Source organism: Delphinapterus leucas, chromosome 6 (genome assembly GCF_059928025.1).
Source record: "Delphinapterus leucas isolate spDelLeu-1000000601 "Yukka" chromosome 6, BTC_Dleu_Yukka2, whole genome shotgun sequence".
Classification (NCBI taxonomy): domain Eukaryota; kingdom Metazoa; phylum Chordata; class Mammalia; order Artiodactyla; family Monodontidae; genus Delphinapterus; species Delphinapterus leucas.
The window spans coordinates 82,262,613-82,286,900 of record NC_143134.1 but is presented as its reverse complement, the minus strand read 5'-3'; the positions used below and the strand labels follow the sequence as shown (position 1 = coordinate 82,286,900).

The window sequence follows — 24,288 nt, the reverse complement described above, 5'->3', positions numbered from 1 at the left end:
CTAATATTTGTTTCCTTCATGATATTTACCATAATTTAGAACTATTTTAATTGTGTGCCTGTGTACTTCTTTACGGTCTATCTCACCTCGGGACCACCACCACCACCAACCCCTGCGTTACACTGGTAAATTCCATGAAACCAGAGATAATGTCACAACTTCTTTGCCACAGGATCTCCAATATCTGGCACAGGGTCTAACACTCAGTAGGCACTCAAATATTTGTTGAATAAACGAATGACAAACATTCAATGCATTCTAGGTTGTATGCTATTATTTCATTTGTGACCAAGGTAATTAATATATAACTTATACATACAAAATGACTTATGTCCCCAAGCAATATTTTTTAACAAACAAAACAGGAATCAATAAGCATTCAAAAGTTACCTCCATGGGCTTTAGTTGAGCATTTACATTAAAACAAGGAACTTCCTGGTACCACTCCCAGGATAAATTTCGCTCAACAATCACCTCAAGATTTAGTGGCAATAGTAGATCCAGTACTTCCTGGTATGCATCATTAATAAATTGAGACCTATAAGTAAAAATAAAATTGTTTTGAATAGTTTCATACAAAATCAGATAGTTAAAAAATTAATCATTTTATATACAAATAATAGAAATCAATAATGTTGTGTGTGTGAAGAGAAAAATAAAATCGAACAGGCTTTCCACGTAAAATGAGAGATGAAAGTCACACACTTTCAAAGTCACCCACTAGAAACCTACAAGAAACCTGGGTGACTTTCTCTGAGGTGAAGTGTTCCATGTTGAAGAAAAATGAATTTTTTCAATAGGATTTTGCAATATGTTAAAAAGCGCCAAAAATATACAAGTTGAACTGGTTTGCAGTGCAGAAATTGAGACACAGAGGTAGAGAACAAACGTATGGACACCAAGGGGGGAAAGTGGCGGGGAGGGGTGGTGGGATGGTGTGATGAATTGGGAGATTGGGATTGACATATATACACTAATATGTATAAAATGGATAACTAATAAGAACCTGCTGTATAAAAAAATAAAATTCAAAAATAAAAAAATATATACAAGTTGGACAATAAACTCTTAAAATGAGAATTATCTCTACATCATCTATAAACATACATTACACGAGACATTATGAAAACATTTAGGGGCTTCCCTGGTGGCGCAGTGGTTAAGAATTCGCCTGCCAATGCAGGAGACATGGGTTCGAGCCCTGATCCGGGAAGATCCCACATGCCATGGAGCAACTAAGCCTATGCTCTATAACTACTAAGCCTGCACACTAGACCCTGCGAGCCACAACTACTGAGCCTGCGTGCCACAACTACTGAAGCCCGTGTGCCTAGAGCCCATGCTCTGCAACAAGAGAAGCCACCGCAACGAGAAGCCCGCACACTGCAACGAACAGCAGCCCCTGCAACTAAAGAAAAGCATGTGTACAGCAACGAAGACCCAATGCAGTCAAAACTATATAAATTAATTTTAAAAAAACAATGAAAACATTTAAATTCACTGATTTACACATGCTAGATTACCACATATCCCCTTACTTCATAAGAAACCAATTTGCACCATATGAAATTCCTATTTCTATGGATCAAATATACTTGAATATGGACAATTTCATATTAAGTTGAACCATATTTGCCTTTCCAAGTACTTATAAGGGTAGGACTGATGCTCAGGAATGATGAAAAGAGTAGTAGGTTACCAAACCCCTTTCAAGTGACATGTGACCAAAGAAGCCTCCCATTATACCTTCAAATGACAATCTCAAGGTGGTACTCCTCAATAATACATTTATATTTTAATTGGCAGCAAATCCCAAATTCTTCAACTAGGGAATGAAGCTATGATTGTAGAATTTACATATCACTTATTCAATTGGAGAGAAATATAGGAGTCACCAGGGATCTCCTAGAATTCCTAGCATCATATCATTGAATGTATTAACTATAGGGTAACATTATACTTAGCACGTATGCATCCTTGCAATCTCCCTTAATGGTACTAAGTTAAGGAATCTAAAAGCTCTAAGCGGATACGACATGTACAATTTTAACAAGTGAATATGAAAATATATAGCTATGCCATGTCATTAAGTCAACCTTATATTGTTAAAAAGTTATGCTGTTTCCAATTCATCACTGTAATAAATGATACTTGGTTCATTATCTTTGTACATGTCTTTGAGTAAATTTCTTCCTCTGGACTAATTTCAAGAAATATTAACTGCTGTGTCAAAAGATTACTTCCTCTGGAAAAACCTTTCCTTACCAGTACTAGTCTTCCAGGGAATTAAAATTTTTTCCATTAGGAGAATTTTGTAAAGACTGAAAGAAATGGAAATCCAAAGGTGCAATGTCTGATGAATACGGCAGATGAATCAGAACTTCCCAGGCAAGCTGTTAACAGTTTTTGCCTGGTCATCAAAGAAACATGCGGTCTTGTGCTGTTCTGATGGAAGATGATGCATTTTCTGTTGACTAATTCTGGACGCTTTCCTTCGGGTGCTGCTTTCAGTTGGTCTAATTGGGAGCAGTGCTTGTTGGAATTAATTGTTTGGTTTTCGGGAAGGAGCTCATAATAGAGGACTCCCTTCCAATCCCACCATGTACACGACATCACCTTCTCTGGGTGAAGACGGGCCTTTGGTGTGGTTGGTGGTGGTTCATTTCTCTTGCCCCATGATCTCTTCCGTTCCACACTGTTGTATAGTATCCACTTTTCATCGCCTGTCACAATTTGTTTTTAAAACAGAACGTTTTCATTACGTTTCAGTAGAGAATCACATGTGGAAATATGGTCAAGAAGGGTTTTTTTGCTTAACTTATGTGGAACCCAAACATCAAAGTGATTCACATAACCAAGCTGGTGCAAATGATTTTCAACGCTTGATATGGATTTTTTGAGTATGCTGGCTGTCTCCTGCGTGGTATAACATTGACTGTTCTCAATTATTGTTTCCATTTGATCGCTATGAACTTCAGCTGGTCTACCCGACCATGGAGCATCCTCCATGGAGCACCCTCCAGTGAAAAATCTCCAGCACGAAACTTCACAGTCACAGCACCTTCTCCATACACTGCACAAATCTTTTTTTGTGTTTCAGCTGCGTTTTTACCTTTCTTGAAATAATAAAGCATAATATGCCAAAAATGTTGCTTTCTTTCTTCCATCTTCAATATTAAAATGGCTACACAAAAATTCACCAACTTTGATAAGTCTTTTTTTAAATGCACACTGATATGAGAGCTGTCACATATAATCTAACGAAACTGTTTTGAATGAAGTTAAAGACAACTAAGTGCTACTATAGCCATCTTACGGAAAAAACTGGACGAACCTTTTGGCCCATCCAGTACATTTAATAGGTCATTGTCTTGTCTGTAGTTTCAATTAGAATGAAAGATTCATGAGGGTAAGGACTATATTTATGTTATTCTTTGATGTACTGCCAGTACTTGGCTCAGATGATTACAATATGACATGTACTCCTCAATTATTTGCCAAACTAAATACAAGAAATTGGATCAATGTATAAATAACAACATATGAGAGTATCCATCTCCCTGCACCCAGAGTGAGAATTACTGATTATTAAGATTTTCCAAATTTAATATGCAAACATTTCACTGTATTAATTTTCATTCCCTTGAATATTAATGAGGTTGAACATTTCTATTAGCTATATACCAGCTATCACCATTCCTATAAAGAATCTAGTCATGTTCTTTACCGATTTTTCAAATTATCTTTTACTTACCGTCTTAAAATATTTAAGGATTTTTATCCTTTATTACAGATGTTGCTAATTACCCCATATGCTATGTTTCCCAGAATTTTGTTTTGGTAATTAATATTCAGAAACTTATACTTTTATACAGTCAAAGCCAATTGATATTTTTCCCTTATCACTTTTCTTCTTTCTTCAGTGCTTAAATTAGCAAGTTCTTCTCTACCATATGACTGGTACTTATGTGTTATTTGTCCATAGTTTTCTTTTTTTTTTTTTTTGCGGTACGCGGGCCTCTCACTGTTGCGGCCTCTCCCGTTGCAGAGCACAGGCTCCGGACGTGCAGGCTCAGCGGCCATGGCTCACGGGTCCAGCCGCTCCAAGGCACGTGGGATCCTCCTGGACCGGGGCACGAACCCGCGTCCCCTGCAGCAGCAGGTGGACTTTCAACCACTGCGCCACCAGGGACGCCCCTGTCCATAGTTTTTTAAAGAGCATTACTGAGATAATTCATACAATATACAATTCACTCACCTTTAGTTTTTTTATGCTTATAAATGGCATTATGCTCTGGGGCCATTTTAAACAGCAAAATCACCAAGGAAAAGCCCCTAAATGCAAAAAACATGGCACACAAAAAGGACACTGTTTACAGCATGAGAGTTCAAATAAGAAGGCAGGGCGTCACTTTGTTTAACACCTCAGCTGGGAACAAAGGCCTTGGGAGACCCAAATTTCTTGCAGCTCTGCGCATGTCCACAAATGACTGTAAAAGTGTCATGAATATTGATTTTGTGGTTACAAATAAGTTGTAGCAAGCAGAAATATTCACAAATATGGAATCCGTGAATAACGGGGATTGACTGTAATATATATGAATAATGATGATGCACACACACATACAGTCAGCTGCTGAGTTTTCTACTGTTTCACTAACTTAATTATTTTAATTTTGTAATATATTTTACTAGTATTTAATGTAATTTAATATATTTTAGTAGTACCTCTAATGTTATGATTCTCCCATGCCCAATCTCAATTTAAAAAAAAAAATCTTTTCTACATCTTGCCCCCAATTTATATTTCCAGAAAAACTTTACAATAATTTTGAAAGGCTTTTAAAAAGAACAGCTGTTGTGATTTTTTTATTAACAGTGCATTAAATGTATAAATTAATTTATAAGAAACTGACACCTTTACAATATTAGATGTAGGAAAATATTCTCTGAAAAATTATTCAAGATTTCTTTCTGGCCCTTGGTTAAGTTTTACAACTTTCCTTATAGAAGTATTATAAACATCTTTTTAAAATTTTATATTGCAGTTAACATCTTTGCGATAAAATTACTTCAGGGAAAATTGGTTTACTCTATAAATGAGTAATTATGTTTCTAGGAATTCATCTGAAGGAAATGAATTATCCTAAAGAAATGAGTAGAAAATCATATAAGTATTGAGAAAGATATCAATCATCATTATACTGCTATTTAAAACAACAATAAAAAACTTAAATTTTTAACAGGCAGATGGATTTTTTAAAAAACTATGTATTAAAATATTTAGAAAAAATTATACACTCAAAATAATATGGAAAAATGTTTATAGCACATTTTTAAGAGAAAATTACAATCTGCAATATACAACAGAATTCTTATTTCACTTAAATATATATGCAGATATAATAAAATAGAAAACAATTCCAAATTATTAACAGTAGTTATCTTTGGGTGGTCATATCACCAGCAATCTTTTACATTCATCCCCAACACCATTTTATGTATTTCTTCAATAAAAAAATTCTTTTTTGGACAGAAAAGAATATATATTGTTATTTAATGCTCTAGAAACATTTAGAGAGCGCTTTTTAAAAACAATCTATTTGTAATACAGACTCACACCTAATTCATATCTATATCTTTTTTTGTTTTTTTAATTTTTTAAAATTGAAGTATAGTTGAATTACAATGTTCTGTTAATTACTGCTTTACAGCAAAGTGATTCAGTTATACATATACATACATTCTTTTTTTATACATATTCTTTTACATTATGGCTTATCACAGGATATTGAATATAGTTTTCTCTGCATTACAGTAGGACTTTGTTTATCCATTCTACTGATACATATAAAAGCTTACACCTGGGGCTTCCCTGGTGGCGCAGTGGTTGAGAGCCCGCCTGCCAATGCAGGGGACACGGGTTCGTGCCCCGGTCTGGGAGGATCCCACATGCCGCGGAGTGGCTGGGCCCGTGAGCCATGGCCGCTGAGCCTGCGAATCCGGAGCCTGTGCTCCGCAATGCGAGAGGCTGCGGCAGTGAGAGGCCCGCGTACCACAAAAAAAAAAAAAAAAAAAGTATACATCTGCTAACCCCAACCTCCCACTCCATCCCTCCCCACTCCCCTTGGCAACCACAAGTCTGCTCTGTATGTCTGTGATTCTGTTTCTGTTTCATAGATAGGTTCACTTGTATCATATTTTAGATTCCACATGTAAGTGACATCATTTGGTATTTGTCTTTCTCTTTCTGACTTACTTCACTTAGTATGATAATCTCGAGTTGCATCCATGTTGCTGCAAATGGCATTCTTTCATTCCTTTTTATGGCTGAGTAGTATTCCATTGTATATATGTACCATAGCTTCTTTACCCATTCATCTGTCAATGGACACTTAGGTTGTTTCCATGTCTTGGCTATTGTGAATAGTGCTGCTATGAACATAGGGATGTATGTATCTTTTTGAATTATAGTTTTGTCCAGATATATGCCCAGGCGTGGGACTGCTGGATCATCTGGTAGTTCTGTTTTTCATTTTCTGAGGAACCTCCACACTGTTTTCCACAGTGGTTGTACCAACTTACATTCCCACTGACAGTGCAGGAGGGTTTCCTTTTCTCCACACTCTCTACAACATTTGTTATTTGTAGACTTTTTAATGATGGCCATTCTGATTGCTGTGAGGTGGTACCTCACTGTAGTTTTGATTTGCATTTCTCTAATAATTAGTGATGTTGGGGCTTCCCTGGTGGCGCAGTGGTTAAGAATCTGCCTGCCAATGCAGGGACACAGGTTCGAGCCCTGGTCTGGGAAGATCCCACATGCCGCGAAGCAACTAAGCCTGTGCACCACAACTACTGAGCCTGCACTCTAGAGCCCACGAGCCACAACTACCAAGCCCGCGTGCCACAACTGCTGAAGCCCGCACACCTAGAGCCTGTGCTGCGCAACAAGAGAAGCCACCGCAATGCAACGAAGCGTAGCCCTCTGCTCGCCACAACTAGAGAAAGCTCACATGCAGCAACAAAGACCCAACAGAGCCAAAAGTAAATAAATAAAATAAATTTATTTTAAAAAAGAAGAATTAGCGATGTTGAGCTTCTTTTCATGTGCCTGTTGGCCATCTGTATTTCTTCTTTGGAGAAATGTCTATTTAGGTCTTCTGCCCATTTTTGGATTGGGATTTTTTTTGTTGTTGAGTTGTATGAGCTATTTATATATTTTGGAAAATAAGTCCTTGTCAGTCGCATCATTTGCAAATATCTTCTCCCATTCTGTAGGTTCTTTTCATTTTGATTATGGTTTCCTTTGCTGTGAAAAAGCTTGTAAGTTTGCTTAAGTTCCATTTGTTTTTGTTTTTATTTCTATTGCCTTGGCAGACGGACCTAAGAAAACATTGGTATGATTTATGTCAGAGAATGTTTTGCCTATGTTCTCTTCTAGGAGTTTCATGGTGTCATGTCTTATGCTTAAGTCTTTAAGCCATTTTGAGTTTATTTTTGTGTATGGTGAGGTGTGTTCTAACTTCACTGATTTACATGCAGCTGTCCAGCTTTCCCAGCACTACTTGCCAAAGAGACTGTCTTTTTCCCATTGTATATTCTTGCCTCCTTTGTCAAAGATTAATTGACCATAGGTGTGTAGGTTTATTTCTGGGCTCTCTATTCTGTTCCATTGATCCATATGTCTGTTTTTGTGCCAGTACCATGCTGTTTTGATTACTGTAGCTTTGTAGTATTGTCTGAAGTCTGGGTGGGTTATGCCTCCTGTTGTGTTCTTTTTCTTCAGGAAGGCTTTGGCCATTCTGGGTCTTTTATGGTTCCATATGAATTTTAGAATTGTGTGTTCTAATTCTGTGAAAAATTTCATGGGCAATCTGATAAGGATCACATTAAATCTGTAGTTTCCTTTGGATAGTATGGTCATTTTAATAATCCAAGAGCATGGGGTATCTTTCCATTTCTTCAAATCATCTTCAATTACCTTTATTAATGTTTTACAGTTCTCAGCATATAAGTCTTTCATCTCCTTGGTCAGGTTTATTCTTAAGTATTTATTTTTGGGGCTGCAATTTTAAAAGGGATTGTTTTTTTACATTCCCTTTCTGATATTTCATTGTTGTTGTAAAGAAATGCAACTGACTTCTGTATGTTAATCTTGTATCCTGCTACCTTGCTGAATTCGTTTATCAGTTCTAGTAGTTTCTGTGTGGAAGCCTTTAGGTGTTTCTATATATAGTGTCATATCATCTGCATATAATAACAATTTTACCTCTTCCCTTCCAATTTGGATACCTTTTATTTCTTTTTCTTGTCTGATTGCTGTGGCTAGGACTTCCAATACTATGTTGAATAGAAGATGTGTCTAGATCATTTCTTGAAGTCAAACAAGACGTGATTAAATATAGATGCATAAATGTTCTGTTTTTAGTAAATTCAGACTTTTACACAGTTTAAACTCCAAGCTAATGAGCCTCCTAAAGGTTTAAATTATTAGTGTATGTCTACAGCCTATTATTAAAATAGAAGTCTTTCATTTCAATATTTCCCTGTAATTTCTGAAATCCCTGGACTTGGCTAAACAAATCATTCTACATTTTCCTATGTCTTCACTAAATGTATCATTCATTTCTTATCTTAACTGAAACCCGGCTTTCCATGAAGCTCTATTAAAGTCTGATTTCTCTCCAACACTCTATCTACCTCAGAGTTGAGGGATACAAACCATTTTTCTTAATTTGGAACAATGCTCATCCACTCTCTCTTCTACTCCTTTAAGAGTAACACCATCCAGGTTAACCACCTTCTATTCTTGCTGCAATCTATCAATAACTAGTCAGTGTTCATTTTTGAAGACTTTGAGACTACTGAATCTCCAGTTTATAAACCACTCTCTATATTCCCTTAGTCTATCAGTATTTTCTTATCTTCAATTTCTTCCCTCTCCATTATCTGTCAACATGACTTTCAATATTTAAAATCTTGTCTCACTATCTTCAGTCACATCTGCTTGTTAAAAACTGTCTTGCCTGAATCCAACAGACTGTTGGATTCCAAATACCAAATATCAAGTACTACATGAAAAAAAATCATATACTGTTAATTCATGGTTATCAACATCAACATGATCCTCAATGCTACTTCAATACATTCTCCTGGTTCCCTTTCCATCGTTTTGCTTGCTCCATCTTAACCTCTTTTGAGGGATTTTCATCTGCCATTCCTTAAATATGGACATTCCTCAGCATTCTGCCCCACATGTCCCACTCTACAAATTCTCTGTGTGACCTTACTCACTTTGATGGCTTCTATAACTAGTTAAATATTATTAAACACTCCCAAATCTAGAAATCCAAACACTTTCCAATATCCAGACACTATATCTAGGTGCTTTCCAGATCCGGTTCTAGATATCTTCATATAAAAGTCATGTAACCATTTTCAAGTTACTTTGCCCGTAAGAGAACTTGTTAACATCTCCACTCTACTTTTTTTTCTGCATTGCTCTGTCATATCTCGCTGAACTGCATTATTACCAAATGCTGAATTTTACAAACCTGCAAGCTGGAGTCTTATTTTAACTACTCTCTTTTAACCCTGACACCCCTTTAATAATCAGTTACCTTTAATTCTACTTTTCAAATTTGTCACACCTGGTTAGTCCTCTACTACCTCACTTCCTTATCCTAGACTGAGTCACATCGAATTCTTATGTGAATTACTCCAGCAGTTAGCAAACCATTCTTTCAACTTCCAGTTTTGTCTCCTTTTGACCTATTTTCTACAATCCTTCCAAAATCTAAATGTGATCCTGTTTTTATGCATCAGCTCATAAAATTCATTAAATAGTACCTATCTCAACAATCTAATGAGGGAGGTACTATTTATTCATCCCTTGTAAAGACTGCTCACTACGATACTTCACGTTCCTAGCACAGTGCCTGGGATATATTACATGCTTAATAAATACTCAAATATTCAATTGATGGAAATTTCTCCTTCCATCTAAGATGAAATATCATGAACTAGATTTACTCTCCTGCCTGAAACAATTCCTCCCTCCCCCCACAAAGACACACATGCAAGATATATTAAAAAATGTTTTTCAAGATACAGGACATTAGGCAATGGACACTGATTACTGAGACAAGAAAAAACAAGATGAGCCGTAATGCTCCAACTTCAATTGTTTTGAGATAATTTAAAGGTCATGGAAAAGCGGGGGGATGGATAAGCCAAGAAATAACCAGTAAAGTCCATGAGTTATGAAGACAGACCTGAGAGTCCAGGGAAACCAAGGCAGCTAGAGTTCATATGGTAAAATTCCAGAGAGGACAGAGCTACAGAGAAGAACTCCAAAATTGTAGTACTAAATGCCTATACTAGAAAAGAAATGTTCAAATCAATCATCTGAGCCACCACCTAAAGAAACTTAGAAAAAGAGCAAAATTAAACCCAAAGTAAGCAGAAGGAATAATGAATATCAAAGTAGAATATCAATGAAAGAGAAAACAGAAAAAGAAGAGAAAAACCCAAAAGCTGGTGCTTTAAGAGCAATAAAACTGAACTGTCAAGAATGGATAACCAGGGAACAGCCAAGATAGAGGAATAGGAAGACTCTAAGATCACCTCCTCTCAGGAGCACACCAAAATTACAAATATTTACAGAGTAACTATCAATGAGGATGACCTAAGACCAGCAGAGAAGAAGCTATTTAAAAACTAAAGATATAAAGAAGGAACCACAACAACACAGGTAGGAGGAGTGTAGACACGGTATAGTAAAGAACCATACCCCCAGGCCACAGATGGGAGGATAATTATAATTGCAGAAGTTCTCCCCAAGGAACGAGGGGTACAACCCTCCTCATCAGGCTGCCCAGCCTAGAGTTCCCAGAATGACTGGCTTTGAAGACCAGTGGGGCATACTTTTGAGAGAGTCAAAGGGCAGTAGGAAACAGACTCTACTCTTAGAGGGTGCACACAAAATCTCACATGTTCTGAGACCAAGGGAAGAAGCAGTAATTTAAAAGGAGCCTGGGTCAGACCCACTTGCTGATATTAGAGAGCCTCCCAGAGAAGCAGGAAGCTTCTGGTACTCACGCTGGGGACACAGACGCTGGCAGAAGCCACTTCTGGATGCTCATTCAACCATGAGGACAATGCTGCAGGCAAGCAACATTTTGGAATCCTCCCTCTAGCTCATTAACACTGGGACCCGTCCCAGCCCACCAGTCAATAGGCACCAGTCCTGGGACATCCCAAACCAAGTAGCTAGCTGAGCATTGACACAGCTCCACCCACCAGCAGACCAACTCCCATAGGACCCCCTGAGCTCCTGGCCGCCCCAGGACCCAGCCCTGCCACCTGTAGGCTGACACCAGCTCTGGGACCACCAAGCTCTACAGCAAGAGACCACAGGGCCCAGCTCTGACCATCAGCAGGCCGGCACGCCCCCCCTCCGAGGACATGACCTTACTCCCGCAGTGGGCAGACACCAGCCATGGGACCAGTGGGCCCCAGCCCTGCCCACCAGTGGCCCAACACCAGCTCTGGGACACCTTGAGACTCTCAACCACCCCAATATCTGGCCCTGCCCACCTCAGGGATGACACTAACTCTGGGACACCCTGAATACCGCAGCCAGCTTTGTCAGGAACTGGCCCCGCCCAGGAATCCCATTCCTGAGTATTTATCCAAAGAAAATGAAAACACTAATTTGAAAAGATACACATACCCGTAAGTTCATTGCAGCATTATTTACAGTAGCCAAGATATGGAAACAATCTGAGTGTTCATCAGTGGCTGAATGGATAAATAAGATGTGGTGCGTGTGTATATGTATGTATGTGCGTGTATACACACAAACACACACACACACACACAATGAAATATTACTCAGCCACAAAAAAAGAATGAAATCCTGCCATTTGTGACAATATGGATGGGCCTAGAGGATATTATGTTAAGTGAAATAAATCAGACACAGAAAGATAAATACTGTATGATTTCACTTATATATGGAATTTAAATAACAAAACAAATAAGAAACGTTGACAAAAGAGAAACCAGTCATAGATACAGAGAACAAACAGGTGCTTGCCATAGGGGAGAGGGGTGGGGGGAGGAGAGAAATAAGTGTGAGAGATTAAGAGGTACAAACTTTCAGTTACAAAATAAATGAGTCGTGGCTATGAAATGTACAGTGTGGAGAATACAGTCAGTAACTATGTAGTATCTTTGTATGGTAGAGATTTACCATGGTGATCATTTTGAAATGTACAGAAATACTGAATCACTATGTTATGATACAGGAACTAACATAGTTCTGTAGGTCAATTATGCTTCAAAACAAACCAACTCATAGAAAAAGCAATAAGATGTGGTTACCAGAGGCAAGTGGTAGGAGGAGGGCGAACTGGATGAACGTAGTCAAAAGGTAAAAACTACCAGTTATAAGATACATAAGTACTAGGGATATAATGTGCAACATGATAAATATAATTAATACTCTTGTATGTTACATATGGAAATTGTTAACTGAGTAAATCCTAAGAGTTCTCCTCATAAAAAAAATTTTTTTTCTATTCTTTTAATTCTGTATCTATAGAAGATGATGGATGTTTACTAAACTTATGTGGTAATCATTTCATGATGTAGGCAAGTCAAATCATTATGTTTACAGCTTAAACTTATACAGTGCTGTATGTCAATTATATCTCAATAAAACTGGAAGGGGAAAAAATAATGGATACCCAGTTATCCCATAGGAAAAAAAAAAAGATCAATAAAACCGATTAACCTCTAGCCAGGCTGATTAAGGTATAAATTATAAATATCAAGAATGGGGGAGGTAACATCAATATAGATACTAATGAGTAAGAAGAGAGTATTTTGAACTTTATGTCATAAAACTCTACAATGTAGGTGAAATAGACACATTTCTTGAAAAAAATTAACAATCACTCAAAAATAATTAATTTGAATAGTCCCAAGTTTACTAAAGAAATGGAAATTGTAGTTAAAAATCTCCCACAAGCAAATACCAGCCCCAGTGGCTTCACTGGTGAATTCTACAAAATATTTAAGGAAGAATTAACACAGTTGTACTCAAACTATCGTAAGTGTATACGTATCAAACTTATCAAACTGTATATTTTAAAAGTATGCAATTTATTATATACTAATTATATCTCAATAAAGCTGTTTTTAAAATATTCAGTTGATGGAAAGAATGGCAGGAGGGAGACAGACCTGCCAGAAGCCAGAGAAGCAGCAAAAATAAAAAGGAAAAAAATAAATAGAATGAGATCAAAGAAAAAAATTACAGAAAGAAAGAAAAGAGCAAGTTTAAGTAGTGATGAATCAAAGTTGTAAGAGGAAAAGGGCATTAAATCTAGAATAGATGATTAGAAACAGCACAGTAAAAGTTCTGGAAACTATCTGGATATTCACTTATTCCCCTAATTCCTAATCCTATGCAGAGTGAATATATAAGATTGTACTCTACTGTGTGTGTGTGTGTGTGTGTGTGTGTGTGTGTGTGTGTGTTGTGTGTGTCTTTAATTAGCGTATCAGATCCAAAGCACAAAGGTGATAGAGTACTTCGGGTACTGCTGTATTTGCTGAGTGAATAAATATATTAGAAATTCTCCCATTTCTTCCATAACCTTATAATTTATAAAGAACTGCAAATAAGTACAAATATTCTTCCTCAGATAACAAATTTTACAGCATTCCTAATTACCTAATGAGGAATTTTCCAATACTTCCTAGGTTTTTAAAAACTAGAAGACTATAATTGATCTTACCAAAAAATACTTGGGGAAGAGGAAATCACAAAATTAAGTACAGTTATAATAAAATTAAGTTCCACTCTAAACAGAAAACTCAAGATACCAAAGCCTTTAATGTAAAAAGTTAGAAAAAGATTGCATTCTACATAAATATATTTGTGAAAAGCTTACCTGTATAGTCGCATTTCACTCAGCTTTATCGTTATCAAATCAATAATGGGTGGGGGGTTGATCTGACTCTCTGTTATCACATGGAATGTATTTTTCATTGTAATTAGTCCAAAATCAGCAACAAAAACATTTTCAGAAACTGGAGACTGTGGGATAACCACAACTGGGGCTTTGATGTCAACATCCAATGCCATTCTAGAACTCCTTTGTGCCAGTTCTTTTACACCAGTAGCAGCCATTTCTGCTGCCTGAACAGTTGCCTCTGCCAAGGCTTGTTTAGCTGCTTGAAAATTATCTATAAAAGCCTATAAAGAAAACAATTATATTCTTAAGGCTACCATTAATGAATAAAACTATTAAATGTATATTGATATTTCTGATTTTACCTCCATAAGAAAAATTTTCTCTTGGAACAACTAAGCATTATTTATTCAAAGTCTGACTTGTCTATATTAAACCGTAATTTTCTGCAATAAAGGTTGAGAAACACAAAGATACAGATACAAAAACACAGTAAAAATCTAGTCCCTGGACCAAAGCAACATGTGGATGCTCCAATGTTTCACTGGCATCTATTTCCCTTTTTATCTCACTTTCCTTAATGGCTCAACAATCACACTGTATTTCCCTACACAACCACAATGGACAGAGAGCTTATTTACGTTTGTAAGATAAAACAGTAATAAAAATATGTCTGTCAAGAACGCTAAAGTTTTCTGATTCCTGAAATGTAGGAAAAATACTAAATGATATAAAATACACCCAGAATTATACTTAATTTTCATGTTTAATTAATTTCATGTTTTAATTATTTTCAATAATTTTTTAGTATAAAGCTATCACAAAGGGGCTCAGTGATATAATGCTTCTGAGTTATAAAAAGAAATTAGAAAAAATTAAACAAGAATACTTTTTCATTTTTACTTTTTATGTACAAAAAAGTTTTTATGGCTATAGGAAAAACTGCATGGTAACCTCAGTTAAAAAGATCACAAAAACAGCAACATTATTTATTTAGAATCAACTGATTATTTAGTTTATATACCACAATTTAGTTAAAAGAATGAATAGTGAAGTCATAGAGACAGGTATGACACAGGAAAAAACATCAGCTGACAGCAAGGGAAAAAAAAACAAAACTATGAAAGGCAGAAACAGAACTTAAATACCTCAGGGAAGTGTCATATAGGGATTAAATCTAAATCCCTCAAAGCCCCAAATATTCACAGAACTAGAATGCAATATAAAACATAATTTTCTTAATGACCAAAACAAACTTCAATTATATATTTAGCACTTTTAGTTAGAGCTGGAAGTCAGGTAAAACACTCAAACTAATAATGTATAAAGAATTCAATTAATATAGATAACATATATGATATATAATATATAATATACATATATTTAATATGTTTATAAAATACATATTTCAATTAGCTAGAACATTCCCATGTGAAAATGATGTTATATAAACAGTATACTATACATTTCAGTCATGATATATGGTACCCAGAATATCTTGAAAAATCAGGACAAAAAAAATCAAGTAAGGAATGCTTCATCTATGCTTGATGCACAGCAAACACTTTCCAACTAGTAGGAAAGAATAAATAAAAAACCGATTAACATACTTACCAATACAGAATACAGAAATTTTGTGACAAGAACTACTTCAATGCAACCAACAGTTAAATTAACTTGACTGTCAAACACATTCATGTCTGTGTACGCAGAACCAGCAGTTGCGCCCATATAAGAAACGATTCTGAAGCTGAAAACTTCTTTTCCAGTAATATAAACAGCCTTAATGAGAGAAAATTTAATTGTCAAAATCCACTTTCGAAATGATATGTCTTCAGTACAAAAATAAAGCAAACGCAAGATATACACACATATCTGGAAAATCTTACAAGTAGTCAAGCCAAGTACAAATAAGAAAACAATTCTAACTTCTTTTTTTTTTTTTTTTGCGGTACGCGGGCCTCTCACTGTTGTGGCCTCTCCTGTTGCGGAGCACAGGCTCTGGACGCGCAGGCTCAGCGGCCATGGCTCACGGGCCCAGCCGCTCCGCGGCATGTGGGATCTTCCCGGACCGGGTCACGAACCCGTGTCCCCTGCATTGGCAGGCGGACTTTCAACCACTGCGCCACCAGGGAAGCCCCTAACTTCTTTATTAGACTCTACACTGCAAGTTTTTTCAAATCAGTAGTGGCAACTCCCTTTATGGGCCATGAAATCAATTTACTAGGTCTGGCACAAGATTTTTTTAAATGGAAAAAACAAAAAAAATCAGAATACACATTTTCATTTAGTGTGTATACATGTGTACTGAGAACTGCCATATAAAGGTATTTTTCAGTCACTGTCAAAACTTAATATAATCTATTTTCTTCATTTGAGATATGTGAATAATTATCCAGATCCTTCCAAGGAGTTTTCTCCTATCACTATACTTCTGTTCCTTACTAGTTTGTCCAGAGTCATCTCAATTGCCAAACAAGAATTACCTACAGCAGTATAATGTCTCAAGCTCTGCAATACCAGTTAAAAATGGTGGAGATATTAGCAGATGTGAAATGTCAAAAATATTCTGAAAGATAAACAGAGCACTCACTAACTTAGTTTATAGCTTTCTTGACCCTCTAAATGCTAGAAGTAAGGCAGAGGGCTGAAGAATCATCAAGAAGTAAATGAATTCCAACCATGGAACAAAAAAACCTCAGGAATCAAGGATAGTTGTCTGAAGGTTGAGGTGTAAGATGAGACTAAACAGAAGTCTATAGGAATTCTGCTTCTGCCTAGGATGTAGAATGCTGGAGAGACAGTTACTCCAAACCTTAAGAACAAGAAAAACAAAAACAGATAAACTACAAAATCATAACTTTTCTTAAAACCATTAGAAATCTGAGGTCACAAGCCAACTAAGCAGCCTAAAATCTAAAGAAAAAAGGTACCTTCAAGAGAGAACCTTAAGCACCAGCTCACCTGTGGTAAGGGGCAGAAGAAAAGAGCTGTCAGATACCATACAAGCTAAGTAAGAAGTCAGATAAAATGGTAAATGTTGACTATGAACTTATAATGTGATATACAGAATCCCTGGGAGTCACAGACACAAGAGGAGCTCACACTTAGTTGCAAGCACTTCATTGTGTGCTTTCTGCTGGGAACTCCTGAGAGACTGGGACCAGAGTGGAATACCAGAGGAAGCTTTCCTTGGTACAACCCTCAAAGAGAGGAGAAGCCTCCACTCTAGAAAAGGCCCAAAGTTCCATCAGGATTATTCTCTTAGAACAGGAGCCTTAAGAAATTAGCAGACAGGCAGTAACCTTGTTGCCCTCAGAGCACAGGTGAAGATACCATACTCTAGAGGAAAAGATAAAACTCCCTCTACACTCGGGGGAAGAAACCGTCCTGGGACCCATTATAGAGCACCTTCTATGGAGCAGGAAGGCATACTCTCCCATACAGGAGCTACCAAAGATCTGAGTCAAATGCCATGGGAGGGATGGACAGGATCACCAAGAATGTCCCATTTCTGAGGCCTGGAGAAACAGATCTGGCTAGACTGAACCTGAACTAGGACAACTGACAAGCCTACCTAAAACATCTTCCCACTCTACCACCACCCCCAAATACCATCAAGATGGCAAGCTCTACGAAAAAGCAGCAGTAGACTCTAAACATCAAGGAAAGAGCCAAGAGTATGGAAAGAGAACTTTCTGAGGTACAAGAGTAGAGGAAAAGTCAACAGCACAGTATGAAGCAGCACTCCAACAAAAAATCCCCCACATAGCTGAAGGGATGTGAAGCAGTGGTATATTGAAGGGAATCGTATTAAACAAGAAAACTCAAACCCAGTTCAGCTCTCCATTAACTGGATTCAATCCCCCATGTTAATAGACTAGCAGAAAAAGGAGGCACACTCACTTTCAGACATAAATACTATTCACTTCTGTCTCTATTATCCTATATAGGATGTCTGACAGTCAATCATTAGTTACGAAACAACCCAAAAAGCAAGAAGAAAATAAATGACAAAGCAATCAACAGAATCAGACTTGCTTATAACATAGATGTTGGAACTTTCAGCCGGTGGATTTTGAATTATTATGATTACTAAGGTAAGTGCTTCTAGTGGAAAACGTGGAAAATATGAATGAACAGACTGAAGAATATGAGCAGAGAAATGGAAAACGGAAAAAAGACTCAAAGGGAAATATTAAAGATTAAAAAAACATGGTAATAGATGAAGAATACTTTCAATGGATTTATTAGCATATTCAATGGAGCCAAGGACAAAATCAGTGAACTTAAAAATAGGTCAAAAGAAATTACACAAGCGAAACATAATGAGAAAAGAATGGGAAGAGTTGAACAGAGGATCCAAAGGTTATGGGACAATATCTAACAGGAATCTAATAAGAATTTTTGGAACCCAAGAGGAAGAAGAATAGGGAGGAGGCGGAGGAGGAAGAGGAGATGAGGAAGCGAGAGAGGTGGAAGCAGAACTATTTGAAAAGGTATAAAAAATATTGAGACAGATCCAGAAAACTCTGAACAGGACAAATATGAAAATATACTTTCATATACCTAGCATACCATACACAAATTCTCAAGGCAGTCAGATAAAGATGAGAAATTATGTACACCTAGCAAAAATATCACTCAGAAAATGAAGGTGAAATAAAAGCCTTTTTTTTTTTCCAGTTCTGATGCCTCCTTCCTGCCAAAAGATGAAATAATTCGTAACCTGCAGACTTGCATTATAAGAAATGATTAAGTTCTTCGAGTAGAAATACAAATAACAGAATTTTGAAGGTACATGAAGAAATGAGTTCCGGAAATAGTTAGAATAAAGGTAAATACATCTCTTATAAAAAATTAATTGCCCTAAGGAAAACTGACTAAACCCCGATAGGTAGGTATACATTGTGGACTTTCAGCATACACAAAAGTAAAATATATTACAATAATACTGTGATAGGCAAGAAGCAGGAATTGACAGTATAGCACTGTTAAGATATGCGATACTACATAAAGCAGTAAAATATCAATGGAAGGTAGACTGTAATATCCCCGACACTATTAATCAATAAAAAACAATATCTTCCATAAGTCACATGAGTGACTTGTGACTATCCCCCTTGAGCCCAACAGAAGAGAAGAAATTTTCATAAGACAGTGTTTAGTGCACAGAGGTTGTGGCCTAGGAGACAACAGGTGTAGATAAGGGGTAAATAAAACACCATACTGAAAAAATGGGTATTTTAAGTAAAAATCTGTAAATTGAAATGTAAGGTCCCCACATTCTTCAACCAACTGGCTCCCTGAATCTAGACTGTCAGGCCTATACTTATAGTACTTTTCTAAAAGGAAAATGACTGGCCTGAGAGAGGGGGAAAAAAAAAAAACTTTAGATACTCAAGTTTTGAGGCCATCAAATCACTACATTACTGACTGACCATCTACCGTGATGTCCACCTGTCCCAACTCCTGCCCACATAAAGCTTCCAATCAGCTCTGAATATCTAGGCAAAATTACAAAGTCCTTCTAGGAGAAAGAAAGTGAAACTGTCATCAGAATCATAAGCAGCAATGTGACTGAACACTAGGCCAGAAGACACAGAATAACATGTTCAAGATCATCTAGAAAAAAAAATGCAAGCTAAAGAATCAAAATCCAGCCAAAGTACTCTGTAAATATAAATGTAATGCAACATACAGACACTCATGGAGTACTATTCTTATGACTATGAGCCCTGCCTACAGAATTTACCAGGGAATAAACTTTTAAGTAGCCAAAATTTTGAAGATGTCAGCATAAAGACTGGTGAAAACTCCCATTAAATAAAGAAGAAATGTTTGAATCAGAATATTATCATTTTGCAATCCTTAATGAAATAATGGCTTTTAACATTACAAAAACAACGACAGCTAGACACTGTGCATCCTTTGAAAATACACAACACCAACTATGAAGTATTCTTGCCCTCCCCAGCCCCTGTAAAAAAAACCCAAAAATAACCCTGAATCTCACTGAATGAGATTTAACTATCAATTTACAGGAAATACAGGGAATAGAGGAACATGTTAAATATCATGAGAACACAATCAGCACAAGCTGATGGAAAATTCTACAAAACAAATAGGATAGCAACAAATGGCAAGGGAGAGAAAGACAGAAAATTATAGATTAAAACAGACTTGAGAGGCATATTAATCAAAACGCACTGTATGGACCTCCTCTAGATCTGATCTAAACAAACTAAAGGAAAAAAATTAAGAGACACTCAAGGAAATATGAGAACTCACTGTATGGTTGATAACATTAAGAAATAACTGTGCCACCAGTCAGAATGGCCATCATCAAAAAATCTACAAATAAGAAATGCTGGAGAGGGTGTGGAGAAAAGGGAACCCTCCTGCACTGTTGGTGGGAATGTAAATTGATACAGCCACTATGGAGGACAGTATGGAGGTTCCTTAAAAAACTTAAAATAGAACTACCATACCACCCAGCAATCCCACTACTGGACATATACCCTGAGAAAACCATAATTCAAAAAGAGTCATGTACCACAATGTTCACTGCAGCTCTATTTACAATAGCCAGGACTTGGAAGCAACCTAAGTGTCCATCGACAGATGAATGGATAAAGAAGATGTGGCACATATATACAATGGAATATTACTCAGCCATAAAAAGAAACGAAATTGAGTTATTTGTAGTGAGGTGGATGGACCTAGAGTCTGTCATACAGAGTAAAGTAAGTCAGAAAGAGAAAAACAAATACCATATGCTAACACATATATATGGAATCTAAAAAAAAATGGTTCTGAAGAACGCAGGGGCAGGACAGGAATAAAGACTCAGATGTAGAGAACAGACTTGAGGACACGGGGAGGGGAAGGGTAAGCTGGGACGAAGTGAGAGAGTGGCATGGACATATATACACTACCAAATGTCAAATAGATAGCTATTGGGAAGCAGCTGCATAGCACAGGGAGATAAGCTCGGTGCTCTGTGACCACCTAGAGGGGTGGGATAAGGAGGGTGGGAGGGAGACGCAAAAGGGAGGAGATATGGGGATTTATGTATATGTATAGTTGATTCACTTTGTTATAAAGCAGAAACTAACACACCATTGTAAAGCAATTATACTCCAATAAAGATGTTTAAAAAAAAGAAATAATTGTGCCCAGCCCCAGGCCGGGAGGCCCATATGGGGGAACTGCAGGCTGGGGCCCCTCTGGACGATGGCAGCGGCTGGACAGGAAGTGAGGAAGGAAACGAGGAGGCACTGGCGGCAGTGAGGGGGTGGGGGGAGACAGGGGCCCAGGCACAGAGGGTGTATGGAGTCCAGACATCGAACAGAGCTTCCAGGAGGCCTTGGCCATCTACCTACCCTGTGGCTGGTGGAAAATCATCCTGTCTGATGAAGGCAAGATATATGGTCGGAATGAACTGATTGCCCGCTACATCAAGCTGAGAACGAGGAAGACTCAAACTTGGAAACAGATCTCTAGTCATATCCAGGTTTTGGCCTGAAGGAAATTGAGGGAAATCCAGTCCAAGCTCAAGGACCAGGTTTTCAAGGACAAAGCTTTCCAGACAATGGCCACCATGTCCTCGGCCCAGCTCATCTCAGCACCTTCCCTGAAGGCCAAACTTGGTCCCGCCGGTCCTCAGGCCCCAGGGTTTTTCCAGTTTTGGTTGGGGGGTTCTGGGCCCCCCTGGAATGTTCCAGATGTGAATCCATTCTCGCAGACACTGTTCTCCTTGTCACTGACTCCTCCTGACCTCCCAGGGTACGAGCCCCCCCAAGCCCTCTCACCTCCTGCTTTGCCTCCACCTGCCCCATCAGCCCCAGCCTGGCAGGCTCGGGCTCTGGGCACTGCTCGGTTGCAGCTGGTGGAGTTCTCGGCCTTTGTGGAACCTCTGGATGCAGCTGACTCTTACCAGAGGCACCTGGTTGTACACAGCAGCCAGCACTACCCCAGCCCCAAAGCTCCCCACTTCGGGATTGTGGACGTCCGGCAGATCTATGACAAATTCCCTAAGAAAAAGGGCGGTCTGCGGGAGCTGTATGACTGTGGGCCCCCCACGCCTTCTTCCTGGTCAAGTGTTGGGAGGACCTGACCTGGGGGCCGAGTGGTGAGGGGGTGGGGGCCGGCAGCAGCAGTGGTGGCTTCTATCTAGTGAGCAGCCAGTAAGAGAGCCTGGAGCACATGACCCTCACCTGTTCCTCCTGTTCCAAAGAAGAAGGTCTGCTTCTTTGGCAAGCAGGTGGTGGAGAAGGTGGGGACGGAGCATGCCCAGCTGGAGGACGGGAGGTTCATGTACTGCCTGCTGCGCTCACCCATGTGCGAGTACCTGGTGAATTTCCTGCACAAGCTTTGGCAGCTACCCGAGCGCTATATGATGAACAGTGTCCTGGAGAACTTCACCATCCTCCAGTGGGGACAGAGACACCCAGGAACTGCTGCTCTGCACCACCTACGTCTTCGAGGTCTCCACCAGTGAGCGGGGGGTCCAGCACCACATTTACCGCCTGGTCAGGGACTGAACGGGGACCCCAGAAGTGGCCCACCCCCGGAATACCCTCCTCCCAGGAAGGACCTCCAGCTTTCCTCACATTTCTTCCTTGGGGAGGGGGCTGCTCCCTATTAGGACCTTAAAAGGTGGGTGGTGAGTTGAATGGGCTGGGACTGAGAAGAAAGGATGGGTCCTGATATTGGGACCTCACAGGGGTGTCTGAAAGGACAGATCACTCCAGAGCATTTGACACTGGGGGCAGGAGTGAGACAACCCCTGGAACAGCACTGGTTTCTGTCTCTGACAGGTACCCTTCCCCTTCTCTGTTTTGGATGTTTTGGAAGGCCCCAGTTACACACTGGCTTGTCGCTCTCTGTTTTTCAGGGCCCTCTTTTTCCCAATCTGCCTCTCCTTACCAGCCCCATCCTGGGACCCTGATACCAAATTTTGAAGGTTAACCCTTTCTGTGCAGGAGTAAAGCCAGCTGGGCCCTGGAAATTTTTTTTTTTTTTTTAACATTACAAGAAATATTTATAAGTGGGTGTTAGGGTCATGACATTTTCTCAGCTGGGCAAGCCAGTGGGGTGAGGCTTTTAAATCTCATGTCCCCTTCTAAACGAGCTGTGACGCTAGGCTGTGTTGCCTCCTTCTCCTCTCCTCCCCCCAAAGTGTGTTCTGACAGAGGATAAAGCTATTTTACCAAAAAAGAAAGAAAGAAAGAAAGAAAGAATTGCTTGCTTTTTAAAGGCGAAATACCAATGGGATTTTTTTTTCTTTGGTAGACCGTGAAAGATTCTAAAATTTATATTTATATATGTAAACGCAAAAGTCCAGGAACAGCCAAGACATTATTGAAGAAAACAAACAAGATGGAAGATGATTTATAAAACTTAAGAATTAAGCTCAATAATTCAGTTTGGAATTGAAAGGCAGTATAAAATAGTTGTTAAGAGCATAAACTACAGAGCCTGAATGCCTGTTACATCCAGGATGTTAGATGAAGCTCTACTAGATATGTGACCTCAAAAAAACCTTTATGTGCTTCAGTTCCTTTATCCATAATATTGGAAAATGAAATTCTGATCTAAATGACATTTGTGAAGATTAAATAACTTAATATTTATAAAGCATTTAGAACACTATCCAGCACCAAGTAAGGACTATATGTATGTTTGGTACTGATTCAAGGATAAGTAAACCAATGGAACACAAAAGAGAGCCCAGATATAAATCTATCCATATATCTACACTTAATATTTAATAGATATAGTACTGTATACAAGTAAGAAAAGGACAGCTATTTAAATAAATGATACTAGGAAAAAAACAACCCAGTGTGAAAAAAAAAATGAAATTGGACCCCAGCCTCAATTATATAGAAAAATCAATTCCAAGTAGGATGAAAGACCTAACAGTGAAAGGCAAAATTATATAACTTTTAGAAGGTCACATAGGGGAATAACTTTATGAATTCAGGGGATGGAATGATTTAGAAGACAAAATTCTCAAACCAAAAAAGAAAAGAATGATAAATTCAACTTCATTAAAATTAATAACTTTTGTTCATCAAAAGACATCATAACCAAACTGGGAGTAACTATTTGAAACACAAACTAAGCAAGGAATAAAGTATAAAATATTAAATGATTTCCTACAAATCAATAAAGAAAAAAATAAACATTCCTTCCTCTAAAATTGATAAATTAAACCAGGTGTCAGCAAACTACAAACAGCAGGATTAGGTAAAAATGGTTTACATACTTTTAAGTAGTTAAAAAAATATCT

The 24,288-nt window shown here is 38.1% G+C and overlaps 1 protein-coding gene and 1 pseudogene across 7 annotated transcripts in view; one reads left to right on the top strand and one right to left on the bottom strand.

Moving 5' to 3' along the window:
* The window catches only part of VPS13A (vacuolar protein sorting 13 homolog A), a 273,758-nt gene that overhangs the window by 140,135 nt on the left and 109,335 nt on the right, over positions 1 to 24,288 (bottom strand). For all 7 annotated transcript variants that reach the window (XM_089913319.1, XM_089913320.1, XM_022573468.3 and 4 more), the window contains exons 32-34: positions 15,603 to 15,770; positions 13,968 to 14,272; positions 391 to 538 (exon numbers count right to left, since the gene is read on the bottom strand). In XM_089913319.1, the coding sequence (XP_089769445.1) occupies positions 391 to 538; positions 13,968 to 14,272; positions 15,603 to 15,770 (621 nt within the window). The remainder of the gene's footprint in view (positions 1 to 390; positions 539 to 13,967; positions 14,273 to 15,602; positions 15,771 to 24,288) is intronic.
* Positions 19,987 to 22,605, top strand: LOC111174576 (transcriptional enhancer factor TEF-4 pseudogene; annotated as a pseudogene).